The sequence below is a fragment of the Pelophylax lessonae genome (genome assembly GCF_965119305.1).
Source record: "Pelophylax lessonae genome assembly, chromosome: 1".
Classification (NCBI taxonomy): domain Eukaryota; kingdom Metazoa; phylum Chordata; class Amphibia; order Anura; family Ranidae; genus Pelophylax; species Pelophylax lessonae.
The window spans coordinates 526663183-526681991 of NC_138768.1; the positions used below are offsets into that span (position 1 = coordinate 526663183).

General features: G+C 38.7%; 1 protein-coding gene across 3 annotated transcripts in view; it reads right to left on the reverse strand.

Moving 5' to 3' along the window:
- Positions 1 to 1240: 1240 nt before the first annotated feature.
- Positions 1241 to 18809, reverse strand: part of LOC309544257 (putative nuclease HARBI1) — a 36463-nt gene continuing 18894 nt past the window's right edge. For all 3 annotated transcript variants that reach the window (XM_082243160.1, XM_082243159.1, XM_082243161.1), the window contains exons 3-4: positions 4904 to 5272; positions 1241 to 1778 (exon numbers count right to left, since the gene is read on the reverse strand). In XM_082243160.1, the coding sequence (XP_082099286.1) occupies positions 1777 to 1778; positions 4904 to 5272 (371 nt within the window). In that variant the 3' untranslated portion in view covers positions 1241 to 1776. The remainder of the gene's footprint in view (positions 1779 to 4903; positions 5273 to 18809) is intronic.

An 18809-nucleotide genomic window follows, 5' to 3' on the forward strand; every position in this document is an offset into this window, starting at 1 on the left:
TGGGCAACAATTGGAGGTCTCCAACCCTCAAAATGTTAGCAACAATACTTTCAAGCATGTTATACAATGTATACAGTCCCTAAATGATACTGATACCTGTATTCTGGCCACCGCAGATGTCAGCTCCCTCTACACCATTATAGGACATCAGGCAGCCTTGGAGGCTGTGAGGTGGGCACTGCGAAGCTCAGAATTACAGGAAGAGCATTCTAAGTATATTGTGGAATGTTTGAAATTCTGTCTTAGCCACAATTACTTTTGGTATTCTGGAGAATTTTACCTCCAAACAAGGGGTGTTGCCATGGGGTCTAGATTCACTCCTAGTGTAGCGAATCTCTTTATGGCCTAGTGGGAGAAGGATATTGTATTGAAAGATCGCCCAAGAGAACTCCTATGTTATAGGAGGTTCATTGATGACTTATTGATTATTTGGAGAGGGGACATGCATTCATTCGATCGTTTCAGAGAGAAAATGAACATCAATGATAGAGGGATTGAACTTACATGGACAGTAAGTACTGAGAGTGTACAGTTCCTTGATTTGGAAGATTTTAAACATCAGGGCCAATTGTGCACCAAGAACTTCTTTAAGCCCACTGATAGAAATTCCTACCTACCCATTGATAGCTGTCACCATAGGAATTGGTTACTGAACTTTGTTTGATTTAGCGCAACACATATTATTTACTGAATCATTTATTTGTGTAGTGGGATCACATTTAGTGTTTGCAGCTGATCACATTTTTTTAGGTTTCTTACTGCGCTGATAGTTTTTCACATTTTTGCTGTGTTCCCATTCATGTCTAATGAGCCTCTAATACGCATACATGCAGTAAACAATACCACGCATTGTCTTGGTGAAAATGAAGGCAGAAATGTTATTTGGTGCTTAAATGCTCTTTGAGGACCCATAAAGATGTAAGCTGCAAAGGTGGAAATGTGCTCTAAAGATAGCACTAAATAAACTTATTTCATCAGTATCTAAGAAAAGCAATGGTGAATACATTTTTTGTCAATTCCAAGGTCTGGGTTCAATCCTACCCAAAAAACGCTTAGATTTACAGTACATGACATCACTAGACTACTGCAAGAAAACCGATTATACAACTTAAAGTCAAGATAGATAAGATCCTGTGAGAGATCTGCATACAGAAGTTTAATTCAAAGTGCCAGTGACAATGGAAATACTTACATATGTAAGAATCTGAACATATATTTAGCTGCACAATTTACATTATACTTTGTGGAACAAATAGCAAAGGTTTAAAACACAGACAAAGCCAACTGCTTATCTTTTTTTCTGACTAATCCATAACAATTTTACTTTGAGTCTGAAAAGCAAGGTACTTAATGGAGTATAAATGTAGAAAACATAAATTGAATGCATGAATAGCAAGCAATTAGCTCAGTTAAGCTTCAGGAAGACAGGTGAACTAGCTAGGTTTTGTATAGATATAGAGTCAACATTACAAAAAAAGTATTCTTGACTTGCTAAAAGAATTTGTTGAAAGATTTAAATTCTCTATCTAGCAATAAAAAAAAAAATTAAATAAAGTATAAGATGCACGCTACAAAATAGTGTTCTATTTTGATACATGGAAAAGTAGAGGAAGAGTATGGCGCTGACAAGTTCTATAAATCTAAACTTATACATGATTAGATACCCAACTCTATGTAGGAATTAGGGTCAATACACAAGTCATTATAAGTCCATGTAGAAGAGTGTACACAATCCATGTTATAAGGAAACAGCAATGGAAATTAAGTAGCCAAAGTTCCTGAAAGGGAAAAAAGAAAAAAAAATCTGTCATTTGCCACAGACATAACAAAGGCTATATACAAAATACTATTTTCTATTATTTTTGTGATCACAAGAACTATGCTGTGGTTTTATTGCAGCATGATCGCTAGAATGCACACAACTAAAATTGTGGAAATTTGCAGTGTTACATGCATGCCACCCTCCCCAACATTTTAGTTTATGTAAATGTAATGTAAATCAGTTTGGTATAGGTAATAAATACATTAAGCATAGTATAAAAACTAAATTATTGTAAATTGAATGTTATGTTAAAATGGTTTAAACATTATTTTATTAAATCTGTAGTTACAGCTATTGTACCCTAGCTTTTAAAAGTGCAGAAAGGAATTCTGTAGTATTTTAATTTTTTTTTAAAGACTGACATTAGCCAACCTCTGAAGTTTTCACTTTTGGTAGATGCTGGAGTTAAATTAACTGTTCCCCATTTCTCTATGGGACTCAGATAGGCATGCACTTAAATCAAACTGCATTTTGCCTAATCAGTTCAAAGCAACAGGTTTGATTTATTGCCCCCTTCACAAAGGCCAAATGATAAAAGTACCACCAAAACTACATGACAATGCTTCCTTGACCATCTGAAGGAACCCACATAATTCAAGCCCAAAGGGTTAGGTATAGGGCAAGAGCATTGCTGCTCTCTGACACTCAGGCCATGTGCCACTGTCTCCTTTTTCAGTAATGACTTCTATGATTCCAAATATGACAAACATAATTAAAATCTTTGCTTATCTTTGCTTTTTAGATTTATTAAATAGTGAACAATGAGAAGTTTTCTGTTCCTAATCACTATTGGAACTTGCTTTCTACTTTTGAATAATTCTATATTTTATTTTTACTTTGGTCATATCATCATAATTATAAAATGACAGTTATGACCATTCATTGTATTTATGAATAAACGTATTTTCATATCTCTTAGACACAGATCTGATTTAGCTAGGATGTTTCATTCCTAGAAGAGGCATTTCAAAGTTTCAGCCTATTTCTCTATGGCTTATTCTGGAAAATACAATGCACTATGTTGTGATATCCTTTGGGTGCCCAGGTTCTGAGACCACTGGCAGAAAAGGACCAGTATGTTAATGACCAAGTGCTAAGGGAGTACAGAAGGCAAGGTGAAAAAGACCCAAAAAAGGTAAAACAGCAAAGAGAATAAAAAGATGACACAAGAAAGAGCATCACCCAATTTTTATGTTCTAAAGCCTTATGAAATGTTGGTGCTCAGTAGTGCAGAGGTCCTTCAGGAAGGACAAAGAGGGAATCTGATTTCCGAAAGGATTCAGTGGACGACAGGTAAACCCTGATCTCCCTGACAACATCCAAGGAATGCAACGCAACCTCCTTGGGATGTTTAGGCTTCGCACAGAGCGAAGGCAACACAATGTCCTCATTTAGGTGAAAATCAGACACCACCTTTGGGAGAAAAGACGGGTTAGGTCGCAAGACCACCTTATCCTTATGAACCACCAGGTAAGGAGAGCGGCAAGACAACGCCGCCAACTCCGATACCCTGCGAGCCAAAGTGATCGCCACTAGAAAGGCAACCTTCTTAGACAGCAGAGGTGCAAATAAAAATCATAAGAAAAAGATTAGAAGGCTGAGACTGTAGCCCCAGCACAGGGAAGCCTATCTACTCCTAACGCTAGGCAGAAGACAAACTGAGTTGGGATGGCTTACTGCAGGGGGGGTATTGACCAGTGGGACAGCCCCCATGGGTGTGTCTACGTTAAATGCTTTTGTTTTTAACAAGTCTTATGCCTAGCTACTCCTGCGGAGAGGAAGTCAATACCCATTGGTGAAGACTGTATGAGTGGGCGGCGACTGTCGGAGGACTCAGAGAAAGGAATTTTACGGTAAGATTCTACAAAAATTCAGTTTTTCTCCTCTCCTAAGACCAGAAGCTTCTGTGTTTATATAATCAGTACTCTGATAGGTATGCCTAGAAATTATACACAAGCACAAACCTTTATGTACATTCTACTGCAGCTGCGAAGCCTTGAATCCCAAGCTTTTTCACAGGAGAGTTTGAACCCATCATGGTAGTGTTGAATATTGTCCACACCCCCATCTCATACATGTTCATAATTATTTATCACTGTGATGGGCAGCCTTACTGACCATCACAGGAAGAGGGAGGGGGTGAAGCCAGCACTAATAAAAAGTGTTGAAACTTGCTGGCTAGAACTATCAAAGATTTAGAGCTTCGTGGCAAGTGGTTAAAACTGATTGGTGTGTACATTTAGAAAAAATGTTTTCAATTATAAATTCAAAAATTTGTGAAATGAGCAAAAGTTCACATAACCAAGTTTAAACAAAAAAACTTTCGGTACGAGTTTGACCCTCCTTAAAGTGTATGTGTGGGCAATACTTATTTATTTCTGTCCCTACTGGGTAGATTAACTCTCTCTATTTGTCCTGGTGGCCATAAACAACAGGATAGAAAGTAATAGGAAACCAAACAGTTGAGGAGGTGAGAGGAAATTTTCAAATGGGAACACCTGTTTTGTTAAAAACTAGTAGGGGAATTCCTCGCACTTTGTATAGATGTTCTATAACTTCCTACTGTTAATATAGGGCAAGAAGTGAAGGAAATTTTCACCAATGGGACCCTGACAGGGCTTTAACCCTTCCTAACTCTATTTAAAACATAAAAACAGTTCTGGCTATACATATTATTAATGGATCCTTCAGGTATGGATATATTCTGGAGGGTGGAGTAAAAAAACTGCTTTTTATATCTATATATATATATATATATATATAATATATATATATATATAAATAAATTATATATTTATATCGCAGACTTTGGTGGTGAAATTACTATACACAAGGTCCCAAATCTGCACACCTGCCAAGGTTCAAGGTTATAGCAATACAGATGGAAGCCTGAAACTTGAAGTGAGACAATAAAGTGTGAGGGGCAGGGGTACAAGGTAGGAACTCAGGTGAGAAAACTCATCAAGAGTCTTAAAGAGTATAATCAGTCAGTGGCAGATTCAATCTATAAGGTCTATCCAAAATTGCAAAATCAAAAGGACTGAGCTTTTAAGAAAAATAGGCAATCAAAAGGTTTCTTACATGTGAAATACTGGTTAATCACTTTGATCCGGGTTTGTTTTCCTGCTTCAGTGTTCTCCTCTCGTGAAACAGGTGGCACTGGTGGTGGTGCTTCTAGATCATCAAGGATGTCAACATGCTGATTTCGACTGACAGCTAAATTGTGTAAAATGCAGCAAGCCAGTATAATCTGTGCTCCCTTTTCTGGAGAATACTGTAGTACACCCCCTGACCGATCAAGACACCGGAAACGACTTTTTAGAGATCCAAAGGTGCGCTCAATAACTGAATGGGCAGTCTTGTGTGCTGCATTATAACTCTTTTCTGCTTTAGTTTTGGGATATTTTATAGGTGTGAGAAGCCACTCTGTCACGGGATATGCTTCATCACCTGCAAAGAAAACCAAAATTTTGTTTTTACTTGCTTGGAAAAATTAATATATATGATTGCATATATACCCATGATAAATTCCACACAATATAGGAACCTGGTTATAACGGCTGAACACCAATGATTCACAAAGCATTTGTAGTCATACTGAACCAAAGACTGTACTCAGCAGATATTAACATGTATATATATCTGTATAGCCATCTTGTTCTTAAAGCTGAACTCCAGGCAAGTAGCTAAATATTCAGGTAAAAAACGTATGTGAAATGTATTATACCTTCTAAAAGATTTGTCATTTTGTTTACAGGTCATGAGGTTAGCACAGCCCTGGTGACCACTTTTCTCCACTGCAGTTAAGCAATACATCCCGGTGACTTCCCAGGTAGCGTTTGGACATCGAATGAGATGAATCAAACAGGTGAGGTCATCCTTTTACTCTTTCCTACTATTTCTTGAGAGCACGTGAATGCAGCTGTCTGATTGACCCTGAGAACTGACCCTCCTTTTCTCTGCCCTACTGCTGCTGTACCGTATTCCAGGCTGATAACAAGATGGATTCAAGTACCTACATTAGTTGAAATTAAAACTTCATTTAATGTTGTCCCATGAAAACCTCAACATCCAAACACCAATCCTACTCTTCACCCTGGGTACATTATGTGAAGACCATGGGAGCCTATCCCTGCTCCATTGCGTAATCTGTTCATGAAGGTAGCACACTAGTGATGTCATTTCCTTTCACAAATCAGTCCCTGCTGACACATTTCACTCTTACAAGATTAACTCCGACATTAGGCTTGAGAAACACATCAGAGATGAATGGTTCTCAGGCAAGGCTATACAGCATGTGTGTTCAGATGAACAAAGTTTTGTGAAAGGAAATACTGTCATTGGTGTGCAGCCCATTGCTTCATAAATACATTAAATGATATTCAATCAACCAATAACTGTATAAATAGTGTCTATAATATCTGAATGGGATTTCACTTAAATTTGTATTGGCCAGAAAGAGAAAGGATTAATTATTTAGCTCTAATTTATTTCTAATAAATTAAAAAAAAAAAAAACACAGGTAAACACTTTTTGTAATTAAATGTATAATAAAATATTATAATAAATTGTAATAAAATATGTACAACTGCTCCTAACTGTTTTGGCTTAAAGTCTAATTTAACATTTAGCCTAACATATCTATTTCAATTGAAGCTGCACAAAAGCTCTGTTTTTTAAAGTGTAACAAAAGGCAAAGATTATTTTATAGTTTTGGATAGAGTATAGAAGGATTAGAACACCTAGTAGATTTTATTGTTGTCTGTACCCACATTAGGGAAATTCACAATGTGTCATGTTTACCATTATCATCAAAAGAGAAAAAAGTAAATCCCAACATTTGGGTTTTCCCCAGAGCAAGAATAGTTGGGGAAATGTTCCAATACGTACAATAGTTCTGGTGACAACCAGAGATTCCCTCACTTTGGAGGGATTTTCTTTCACTTCCTGTTTGGCTAGGGTGCAGGAAATAAAAGTAAATCTACCCAATGGGACACAGATGTTGAAAAAAAAAACCTGACGGGTTATAAGCTTACTTTATGCAAAATAAAAGCAAAAGTTTTGCCTTTAGCTCTACTTTAATTACTTTACCATCGGAGGATTTTCCTGCTTAACGTCCAGGCCACTTTTTGCAACTTGGCACTGCGTGACTTTAACTGATAATTGCACGGTCATGCAACCCTGTACCCAAACGAAATTTACGTCCTTTTTCCCCCACAAACAAAGCTTTCTTTTGGTGGTATTTGATCACCTCTGCCCTTTTCATTTTTTGTGATATTAATAAAAAAATAGCGAAAATTTTGCGAAAAAATTGACATTTTCTACTTTGACAGTTAAAAAATATCCAATATATTCAATTTTTGTCATATATTTAGGCCAAAATGTATTTAGCTACATGTCTTTGACAAAAAAATTCTCAATGACCGTATTTTTAACCGCTTTAAGACTTTACCTCATTCCTGACCAGGCTTTATTTTGCGATTCGGCACTGCATTACTTTAACGGACAATTGCGCGGTCGTGCGACGCTGTACCCAAAATAAATTGATGTCCTTTTTTCCCCACAAATAGAGCTTTAATTTGCTGGTATTTGATCACCTGTGCGATTTTTAATTAAAAAAAAAGAGTGACAATTTTGAAAAAAAAAACAATATTTTTTACATTCTGATATATAACATTCCCAAAAAAAAAATTATAAATCACATTTTTTTAACATTTTAGGCCAATTTGTTTTCTGATACATATTTTTGGTAAAAAAAATCACAATAAGCGTATTTTGATTGGTTTGCGCAAAAGTTATTGCGTTTAATAACTACGGGAAAGTTTTGTCATTTTTATTGTTTATTTTTTATTACTAGTAATGGCGGCGATCTGCGATTTTTTTTTTGCAGGACTGCGACATTGCGGCTGACAGATCGGACCCCTAACTGACATTTTTGACACTTTTGGGGGTACCAGTGACATTACTACAGTAATCAGTGCTATAAATATTCATTGTTACTGTAATAATGACACTGGCAGGGAAGGGGCTAACTTTATTGATGATCAAGGGGTTAAATGTATGCCTCATGCTTACTGACGTGTGTGGGGGGAGGGGGTTGTGTGACAGAGACACAGATCGCAGGTTCAGCTATGCTGAATCCTGTAATCTGTCACTGTCTGTCACAGAGGAGATTCGCCCGCTTTCTTTACACAAGCGGGCGGATTTCCTCACTCAATCCCCGACAATCGGGGAAGAGCGGTGGTTATCACCGCCTCTCCTCCCCTGGCCCAGCTCCGCTGTGTCTGAATATAGCGGGAGCGAGCCTCCGGCGGCGCACGCGTGCCGCCGAGAGAGGGTAGAGTCTGGTGACGTAGGTTTACGTTGCCAGCCCTTAACGAGTCACTTTGCTGCAGTAGCAGCACAGTGACCAGTGGTTAAATATCTGTTACCTTTTTTATTACAAGGCCACAGCACCAGTTAAAATGACTTTCCTACAGCCAGAAGACTCTCTGCTATCTGTGCTATCACTGCAATCTGTGTAGCATACAGGATGTTTTATTGGGTCCCAGTTAGATGTGCATGCAGGTGGTATTCTCATACCTGGCATCTATTGGATGCCACATGAAGCATTCTTGAGTCCCCAAGTGATGCACCAAATAACTTTCCTGGTATGCTCACATATTCATGTCTGAATTCTGCTCCTGGAGCAGCACTTGCTATGGGCTTATATGTACAGCATATTTGGGATTATTTAACTTCATCTATTGGCAGCATCACCTGTGGACTGGATTCCTGGAGGGGAAAAAAGAAGCTGGCAGATTCAAGTATGTCATTTATGGAGGAATGATCAGAAACAGAAGTGCATGGGAAAGATGTTTTTATTTGGGGGGGCTTAATAATTTGAACTGTTTTCATTTTGAATTTCATTAGTCTGGATGTTTGCTTTATTACCAACAATTTTCAGACTTGTTCACACTTTTTGCCTAAATAGGATTTCAAAGTGCAGCTCAGTTCATTGAATTGATGTCCACAAAGGACTTCTTGTCATGGCATCAAAGGCAAAGCATATCCATACTGCTTCATGCAGGAGGTTTAGGAGCCCATTGCATATTTTTCCACAACACCAATTCTTAGCTTTAAACAGCTCCAGTCACTTACATGCACTAGAGCCTAAATGTTCTCTTCTGATCCATTACTTTAATGGGTTACAGACACCAAATGTTAAACTTATCATTAAAGAAATAATGAATGGGACATCCAATTACAAATAGAAAATATAAAGTAAAACTTAACATAACTGCAGACAACTAAGGATCTTAGATCAGCCTTTCTCAACCTTTTAAACACAGAGGAACCCTTGCATTATTTTCATGTCTCAGGGAACCCCTGCTAAAAATTAATGTTTTTACAACTCATGATACATTAGTGTGATGGTCAGTGGAATGAATGCTCCTTACACTTGTGGACACTGGGAACAATTACCTTCTTCCAGATAGCTAAAAGGAACAATGGTGTCATGGGAACTTATCTGAGAGGTAGAAATTGTCCATTGCTCAAGGAACCCCTAGCAACCTCTGGAGGAACCCTGGTTGAGAAACACTGTCTGAGATGATCTATCTGATACAACCATATTAAAAGGGTAAGAGTTTGTCAGCACAGACATTCTGAAAAGGTTTCTTTCAGGAGAAATCTTGAAATAAGAATGCAACAAAAAAATCTGTTCTAAGTACAAGCTTTTTTTTTTTGTAAGATAAAAGGCTTACACATTTTAAATACAGATGCTTCCCAGTTTTTGCAAGGATTATATTCTTGAAGGGTCTGTTTTCTGTTTGCTAGCCTTTTATATAATATCCTGCTTTATCAAGGCTATATTCTAGGTTTAAAAAAGCTATTGTTTTAAATAGGTAATGTTCATTTCAACATGCTGCATTGGCCCACTTTGGAAAAAGTCCTGCATCATTTACTTTCTTATCATTTTGACTTCCCATTGAAGGTAACAACATTGCAAGTTGCACAGAGTGGCATGTTTCATACCTGACACATTACAGGATAGAATATAGTACTGGACTGTATGATTTACTGTCCCACAGCCATTTTGTGTTTGTGTTTTTTTGTGTAGACAGTTTATAGACTGTCTCTGGTTATTAGCATAGGTCCCTGACAAAGATTTCCATGACCTATTTTAACAGAAGGCTCAGTTCACTAATATATAAACAATATGTTATGCAAGAGACTCTGATTAGTAATGCAGAGCCTGCACTTTTAACAGGCTCAACATCAATGTACTGACTATCAGTGTGTATGTGTAGCAAAGTGCTACCACCAGGTTGGTGGGTGGAGGCAGCAAAGATGGCCGCCTCAGATGGCATCTTCCCCGGAACAGCCCTGGCAAATCTTAAAGACTAGTTTATTATTCTGATCCATTTCACTATGGAGCATTATGACAATGGGAAAAAATTAAATAAGAAAAATAGAGCTAAGTTATATAAGTTCAAATCTGAAAAATAATGCACTGTGTGGAACTGTTCATGTTTACTGTAATTCCTATAGTAGGACTGCCGGTCAGGGAGTACAACAATACCCGTCAATTTTGATACTGTTTCTTGTTTCTTACTATTGTGATTGTACATGTTATCTGACCTGACAGCTGCTTTGTGTTAGATGTTGCACTGAAGTCCATTACTTCTGTTTAAAATGTCAGGTCTTACATCAATATTGTACTGTAACACTGTAAATTTATGTCCAGTGTGTCATTGCCGGAACCTGTAATGTAATTGCACAATGTACTAAATAAAAAAATAAAAAAAGAAGAAAAAAAAAGATAACGTAGAATTTGATCTGAGAATGCCTCCAAGACTTCCGTAACTGCAGATTATGGCTTATAAAAATGCCAACTATGGGTATTTAACACAGGGGTAGGGAACCTATGGCTCGCGAGCCAGACGTGGCTCTTTTGATGGCTGCATCTGGCTCGCAGACAAATAGGGTCTCCTGCTATGAGTATATCATTATTAGCCCCGAGTCGATTCCATGCCTGCGCGCTGCGGCCACACTAGTTGCTAGTATGCCACTTGGCGTCTAGCAACCAGTGATATCACGTGACATCAGCGTTGTCACGTGACAGCGGGAGAGCGAGGGCAATGGTCAAATTCCTCCTCCGATCCTAAATTTACTCCACCCACCACCGGCCACCTCCCTCTTCTCCAGGTGGCAGTGTGGGCTCAGCGTAGAGCCGAGGGAGGCCTGAAGTGAAAGGTCAGTCAGTCAGACTCGTCAGTGTAAATATTTTGCATTCTGTGCTTCCCCTGTCTCAAGTAATTGCAAATACTCTTTCAGAAAGAGTATTTGCAATTAGTAAGTTGAGACAGGGAAGCACAAAAAGCAAAAAATGATAAGCTAGCCTGCACCTTCTTGTTTATCTTTTATTCACAGTTTACAGAGGCTCCCAATACCCTCACTGAAGAAGTGCTGCAGGCCTGCAGCCGTATATACAGTGGAATTTTTTAATAAAATTTCCCCAGACATTGACATTTTGGCACATATGGGCTACACATCCACTAACTAAGGTTATTTCTCCTTTCCATTGTCGTGCCCAGCAAATCGCACTAGTGTGAACAGGGGAAGTCATCTTTAATATTTCAGCTCCTTTAGCCACTTCAGCCCTGGAAGGTTTTACCCCCTTAATGACCAGGCCATTTTTTGCAATTCGTCACTGCGTTACTTACTTAAATAAAGGTTCCTGACCCCTGAAATATAGTGTATGGCTCCCACGGAATTACATTTGAAAATATGTGGTGTTCGTGGCTCTCTCAGCCAAAAAGGTTCCTGACCCCTGACTTAACATATATGGTTATTTGTCTAATTAGAAGTATCTTCCTATCCATTGGTGGGGCCTGCTTTTCTCTTAACCAATATGTAACTATAAGTGCCCTCTTTTTTAGGCAAATGTATTATCTAAATATTTATCTAGTTGACTTTTTATCTATGTATTAATCTGCCTTAAACCAATTTTATGGACCTTTTTTTTTCTACTGACCTATTGTATTTATATCTATTTGCATAATTAAGTGTACAGTAAATAAAACAATTTATTATTGGTATTGCTAATACATTATAATATGCATTAGATTTACCTTTTTTTTCTAGGTGTATATGTCATTATGAGCAACATTCTAAGACCATAAGATATAAAAAAATTGAGCATCTGAAAAAGTTTAATATATAGTTTATTATTGATATTAATATACAGGGTTTATATAGCGGCAACAGTTTGCACAGCACTTTACAACATGAGGGCAGACAGTACAGTTACCATACAATTCAATACAGGAGGAATCAGAGGGCCCTGCTCGTTTAGAACTTACAATCTCGGAGGGAGGGTCAAGTGATACAAAAGGTTATAACTGTGGGAGATGAGCTGATGAAGAAAATCAAAGTACAGTTGTTAGGAGAGGCTTAGGCAGGATAGGCTTCTCTGAAGAGGAGGGTTTTCAGGGATCCTCTAAAAGCAAACAAAGTAGGAGATAATCGCACAGATTGGGGTAGGGAGTTCCATTGGATGGGAGAGGCTCTGGAAAAGTTGGGAGGAGGTGACGAGGGAGCTATAGAGCAGGAGGTCTTGCGAGGAACAAAGAGAACGATTAGGTTGGTATTTTGAGACATGGCTAGTGATGTAGATGGGGGCTGAGTTGTAGATGGCTTTGTAAGTTACTAGTCATTTGAATTTATTTTGTTGGATGAGTGGAAGCCAATGGAGTGATTGGCATAGAGGAGTTGCAGACATGGAGTGGTTGGTAAGGTGGATGAGCCTGGCAGCAGCATTCATTACGGACTGAAGGGGGGATGGCATATGTAAAGATGTAAAGGTAAGAGAATGAGAAGGGAGTTGCAGTTGTTGAGATGAGATGAGAAATGACTAGGGAGTTAACTAGGAGCTTTGTAATGTCACTGGTTATAAAGGGGCGTATGTTGGAGATGTACATAATACATAAATATTTATTCCCTTCTGCATGGCATCATTCCTTTCACTGACAGTCTTTATTGTTGGGAAAGCTGTGGGTCAAGGACCAATCCACATCACAACCTTGGATTTATAAAAATGTGTTTGAATTAGTTTTTGATAAAATAAGACAGAAACAGACCAAAAGATGTTTACTCATCTTATCTGACCCTACAAAAATAATTAAAGATTTTTGCACAATACACAGACATAAATGATCACATTTGCTGCTGGCCATTGGTATGGTTCAAGCTTCTTATACATATACAGTATCTCACAAAAATGAGTTAGCCCCTGAGCCATGATTGGCTAAAGGCACCCTGCCTTTGGCCAATTATGGCTCTGACAGGATATTGTGCTGTGATTGGCCAAAGCATACAGGTACAGGTGCATGCTTTGGCCAATCACAAGCACTTAATGCACTGCAATTGCGCAGTGCATTATGGTGGGCAAATTTCCCCCAAACAGCCACGTTTGCTCGTGAGTTCAGCAAAGCACTGACAGGCTGACCCCCCCACACCCCTTCAACCTCTGCAGCAATGCCGGCAGCACTCATACGACTATTTTCCAAAGACAACCTCCGGATATGATGCTGAGCACGTGCACTTAACTTCTTTGGTCAAACATGGGGAGGCCTGTTCTGAGTGGAACCTGTCCTGTTAACCCACTGTATGGTCTTGGCCACCATGCTGCAGTTCAGTTTCAAGGTCTTGGCAATCTTCTTATAGCCTAGATCAGTGATGGCAAACCTTGGCACTCCAGATGTTTTGGAACTACATTTTCCATGATGTTCATGCACTCTGTAATGTAGATGAGCATCATGGAAAATGTAGTTCCAAAACATCCCGGGTGCCAGGGTTTGCCATCACTGGTCTAGGCCATCTTTATGTAGAGTAAAAATTATTTTTTTCAGATGCTCAGAGTTCTTTGCCATGAGGTGCCATGTTGAACTTCCAGTGACCAGTATGAGAGAGTGAGAGCAATAACACCAAATTTAACACACCTGCTCCCCATCAACACCCAAGACCTTGTAACACTAATGAGTCGCATGACACCGGGGAGGGAAATGGCTAATTGGGCCCAATTTGGACATTTTTCACTTAGGGGTGTACTAACTTATGTTGCCAGCGGTTTAGACTTTAATAGTTGTGTGTTGAGTTATTTTGAGGGGACAACAAATTTACACTGTTATACAAGCTGTACACTCACTACTTTACATTGTGGCAAAGTGTAATTTCCTCAGTGTTGTCACATGAAAAGATATAATAAAATATTTACAAAAATGTGAGTGGTGTACTCACTTTTGTAAGATACTGTATATGTTTCAATCTCCAATAGACAGAAGAGTCAATTTTTTTTAACAAATATAAAAAAATTAAATGACAAAATAACTATAAATAGAACATTTCATGCTGGATAAGTCTATTAAAAACCCTTTTGGTCATGTTGAGATTCATCCTAGCAAATGGCTGCTTGAAGTGCTTCCCTCTTCTGCATGTTTTACTGGAGATAAATTTATTAAATAAAGAAGGGGCTCTCAGGTCATACCATATCCTCTGACAGGTCAAGCTAGGTATTACACCATGGTTACAAATGCTGAAGTCACAGCTTCTGTGATAGAACTCAACACTTATAATGGTATAGCAATAATCTGATTTTTACATTTTCTCACACAGGAGAAAAATACATCACGTAAAATAAATATCTGCCATTTCTGCCATGTAAAATTGTTATCCTATTAGCTATGTGATTGATGGCTGACAGGTATTTGGGAGCACTTCACAGTATCCAGAAAAGCTTATCTCCTCCCATCCAGGGCTTGGCATTACCATCTTGAAAAGGTTCCTTCTAGTTGCGTCGTGTATAGATGTAGATGTTGCAGCATATCATTTAGAATTCAAAACGCATTGTTGCATACATAAAAATCAATCCCAGAGACCTACAGGTAGAGAAGGATTATATCAATATCTTTTTTCCATTTAAATACAAAAAACTATCAAAGCACAACCAGCAGAGTGCATTCCTATTTAACTAGAACTTCTAGAAAACAAGAAAATGTTTAAATCAAATTTCTTTGTTAAAGGTTGCTTTTAGGGTTGTGGTAGGTATTTGTTCCAAAAAAAAGAAAATCAGTCCACCAGAGAATTGAAAATCAATGTCTTTTACTATAATTTTTAAGGCCACGCATCCAATTTCAAAGGTTTCCCATCTTCTCTAAGGATTACATTCTACAAGGGATTTTCTTTATGTTGGCAACTTTTTCATGCATTTTGCTGCTTTAACTAAGCAAAATGCTAAGCTCCCACAGTACAGTATCTAGAATAGTTTGAAATCTCTTCTCTACGGCAATCTAGGATCTGGCAATACCATCATGCACAGGTAAATTTAGGTTGTGTAGTATTTAGATGTGTAATTACCCAACAAAAGACAACAAATTTAGGAGGTGGCCAAATGGCAGTTAACATTTGTTGGAGAGCGATCTAATTTTAACTAGGCCCAAGACGCCTGGGATACTAAACGAAAATGCCTAAGCACAGAATGTCAGTGTCCTCATATCCTTATTCTCGCACTCTGTGCGGCCTAATTTCTTGAAACATCTATTCACAATTTGTAGGCACTCCCACATACAGTATACTGCTCCATCACAATGGAATGGTGGGAGCAGGATGTCAATTACAGCATGACTACTTCCAGATCCCAAGTAGGCCCATAAAGAGTGGTAAAAGTCCACAGCAATAAGGATGGGGAACTTCAAATACGTCATAGATTAGAGTCATACTTCAAATACGTCATAGATAGAGTAATTCATAGGAACTTCAAATACGTCATAGATAGAGTAATTCATGATTGAAATTACTTTGAGTATACATCATAGGTTCATGATTGAAATTACTTTGAGTATACATCATAGGGCAAGGATGGTGTTAAGTCCCAACTTTTACAGAAAAACCTTTTGTATATTTGCTTGTTACGCTGATATCTTGAGCTGTATGTCAGGGATCTATTCAAGGCAATTACACTCTTACATGCTTTGAATGATACAATTGTTGCAGCACAGGTAAAGAAAGAATGAAAAGAAATTGCTTAGGGTTTATGCCTCTTGGTGCAACAATACAAGGAAGATATATCGCCATGTCAAGTTAAAAGAAATCCCTCTGCTTTACATTGATCCTATCAGACGCAGCCTGCTGACGGAACCTAGGGAACAGAAAAAATGGCTATCCTTGAGCATGTGCAGTTCCATCAACTGTCAAGTGAAGAATATACCATTTATGGATTGACAAGAGGGTCCACATAGAATCTTCATTACGGCAGTTAGCTGAAGAGAGGAACACTTGGCACTTTCTGTGAATTAAAAAAAAAAGAGGGAGGTAGGTCATAACATGAAGCTAAACATGTACTGATTACATTGCAGTGACATACTGTTTATGTTTAATAAATGCTTTACATCTTACATTCTCAGTGGTTGTCCATCAGAGATGGTATTTCAATACAGAAATGAAGATACTTGGCTTTTGGAAAAAGTCTTTATCTCTAGCAGTTGGTCAAACCTAATAAAAAGAAAAGAATATTAACTATCCAATAATAATCCTCTGCTGATAGTTAACCAATAAATTTGTACATGCTGGTGAACTACAGTTTCTAACATGTTCTAGGGGCTCGTTTACACTTTTTTTGTGCAGAAAGTGTAAATCCAGCCTAAAATTTTTCTTTTATCAGGACATTTCTAATTTTAGTTTCACAACTCCTAGTTGTCAGATAAATAGAGATGCAATAATTAAATAACCCATCCCATGTACAAAAAAATTTCTATATATTCCCTTACCTTTTTATGGCCATCCATGTATAGTAGACAAGTTTGCCTGGATACTGCCTCAGGTTACAGTACAGATTTAAATTGGTCCTCCGCCTTTCTCCTAGTTTGGAAAATGATGGACCCAATAGTGGCACTTCCTCCTTTGTGTTAACAGGAATATGACGAGCACAGTTTCAATACAGTGAATGCTGACTTGACAATAGGAATCTCAAAGCAATAGTAAATAAAACCAAAGGCACCACTAAAAATATAACAGAAATATGATCCAGCAGTCTTGGTAGAAACTATGATCAGAATTTAAGAAGTCACAGTAAGTGGCACTGCATAAATGCATATAAAGGACCAATATTGAGGAATATATCAGATTTTGGAAACTGTATCAGGTAATGCCTATAATGATGGTATTCAGAATATGGATTCCCTTTTTATTGTTTCACACTCAGATTTACTCCACATTTACATGTAGACCAAGCTGTCCAGCAAAAGGGACAGTGGTTGGGACAGACACTGACAGGGGTGCTTGCAAGAATCAACTTTTATTCATATAGTACCTATTTTCCAAAAGAAATAAAAAAAAACTGTTGTTGAACCTGTTAAATGTTAGCTAGAGATGCAATTTAATTTGTTTGTACAATACTTAAAAGTCCATGCAAAACTGAAATCCAGGTATGAGATTTTTTTCTTCTTTTTGCATAGTTACTTGAAGTGGTTGTGAAGCCACTGTGTAATAAACATACCATCCCCTCTGTTAGCTAACAATATGTGTCCCAGTGTCTGTGCAGAATAAAAAAATGCAGATTTCTACCTCATCTCAGAGCATCTCCCAGTGCTCACGTGACTCCTCAGCTCTCTCCTCACCCAGCTTGACAGCTATAGCGGGCGGGGCTGAGAACTTCCATCGACATCTGCTGGGAGGAGGAGGGGAGGAGAGGAGAGAGCCGAGCAGTCACATGAGCGCCAGAAGGTGCTTTGAGATAAAGTAGAAATCAGAATTTCTTTTCAGCACAGACACTGGGACACATATCTTTAGCTAACAGAGGGGATGGCATTTTTTTATACAAATATTATAGCAGCAGGAAGGGAAAGGTGGGGAGCAGAGTGTCACAGACTAGCTGACAGGCAGGGAGGGGAGGGGTGAAAGAAGATGGGGAGGGCAGAGAGGAGAGCTGCGGCTGATGGAGGCACATAAACTGACCATGGTGTGAGGGCTCAGCAGTCATGGTAAACCATGGTCAGTTTATAGGGGGGAGGGCAGAGCCAGGCAGGATCAGCCCGGTTTTTGAGGTTAAACAGGGGGCCAATTTACACAGCACAAGCACTGTGCGGTTATACAGTATCTCACAAAAGTGAGTACACCCCCCACATTTTTGTTAATATTTTCATTCACCTTTTCATGTGACAAGACTGAAGAAATTACACTTTGCTACAATGTAAAGTAGTGAGTGTACAGCTTGTATAGCAGTGTAAATTTGCTGTCCCCTCAAAATAGCTCAAAACACACCCATTAATGTCTAAACCTCTGGCAACAAAAGTGAGTACACACCTAAGTGAACATTTCCAAATGGGGCCTAATTAGCCATTTTCCCTCCCCAGTGTCATGTGACTCATTAGTGTTAGAAGGTCTCAGGTGTGAATGTGGAGCAGGTGTGTTAAATTTGGTGTTATCGCTCTCACTCTCTCATACAGGTCACTGGAAGTTCAACATGGCACCTCATAGCAAAGAACTCTCTGAGGATCTGAAAAAAAGATTTGTTGCTCTACATAAAGATGGACTAGGCTATAAGAAGTTTGTCAAGACCCTGAAACTGAGCTGCAGCACGGTGGCCAAGACCATACAGCAGTTTAACAGGACAGGTTCCACTCAGAACAGGCCTCCCATGGTCGACTAAAGAAGTTGAGTGCACATGCTCAGCATCATGTCCAGAGGTTGTCTTTGGGAAATAGACCTATGAGTGCTGCCAGCATTGCTGCAGAGGTTGAAGGGTGGGGTGGGGGGGGTCAGCCTGTCAGTGCTCAGACCATACACCGCACACTGCAACAGATTGGACTGCATGGCTGTCGTCCCAGAGGGAAGCCTCTTCTAAAGATGATGCACAAGAAAGCCTGCAAAAAGTTTGCTAAATACAAGCAAACGAAGGACATGGATTACTGGAACCATGTCCTGTGGTCTGATGAAACCAAGATAAACA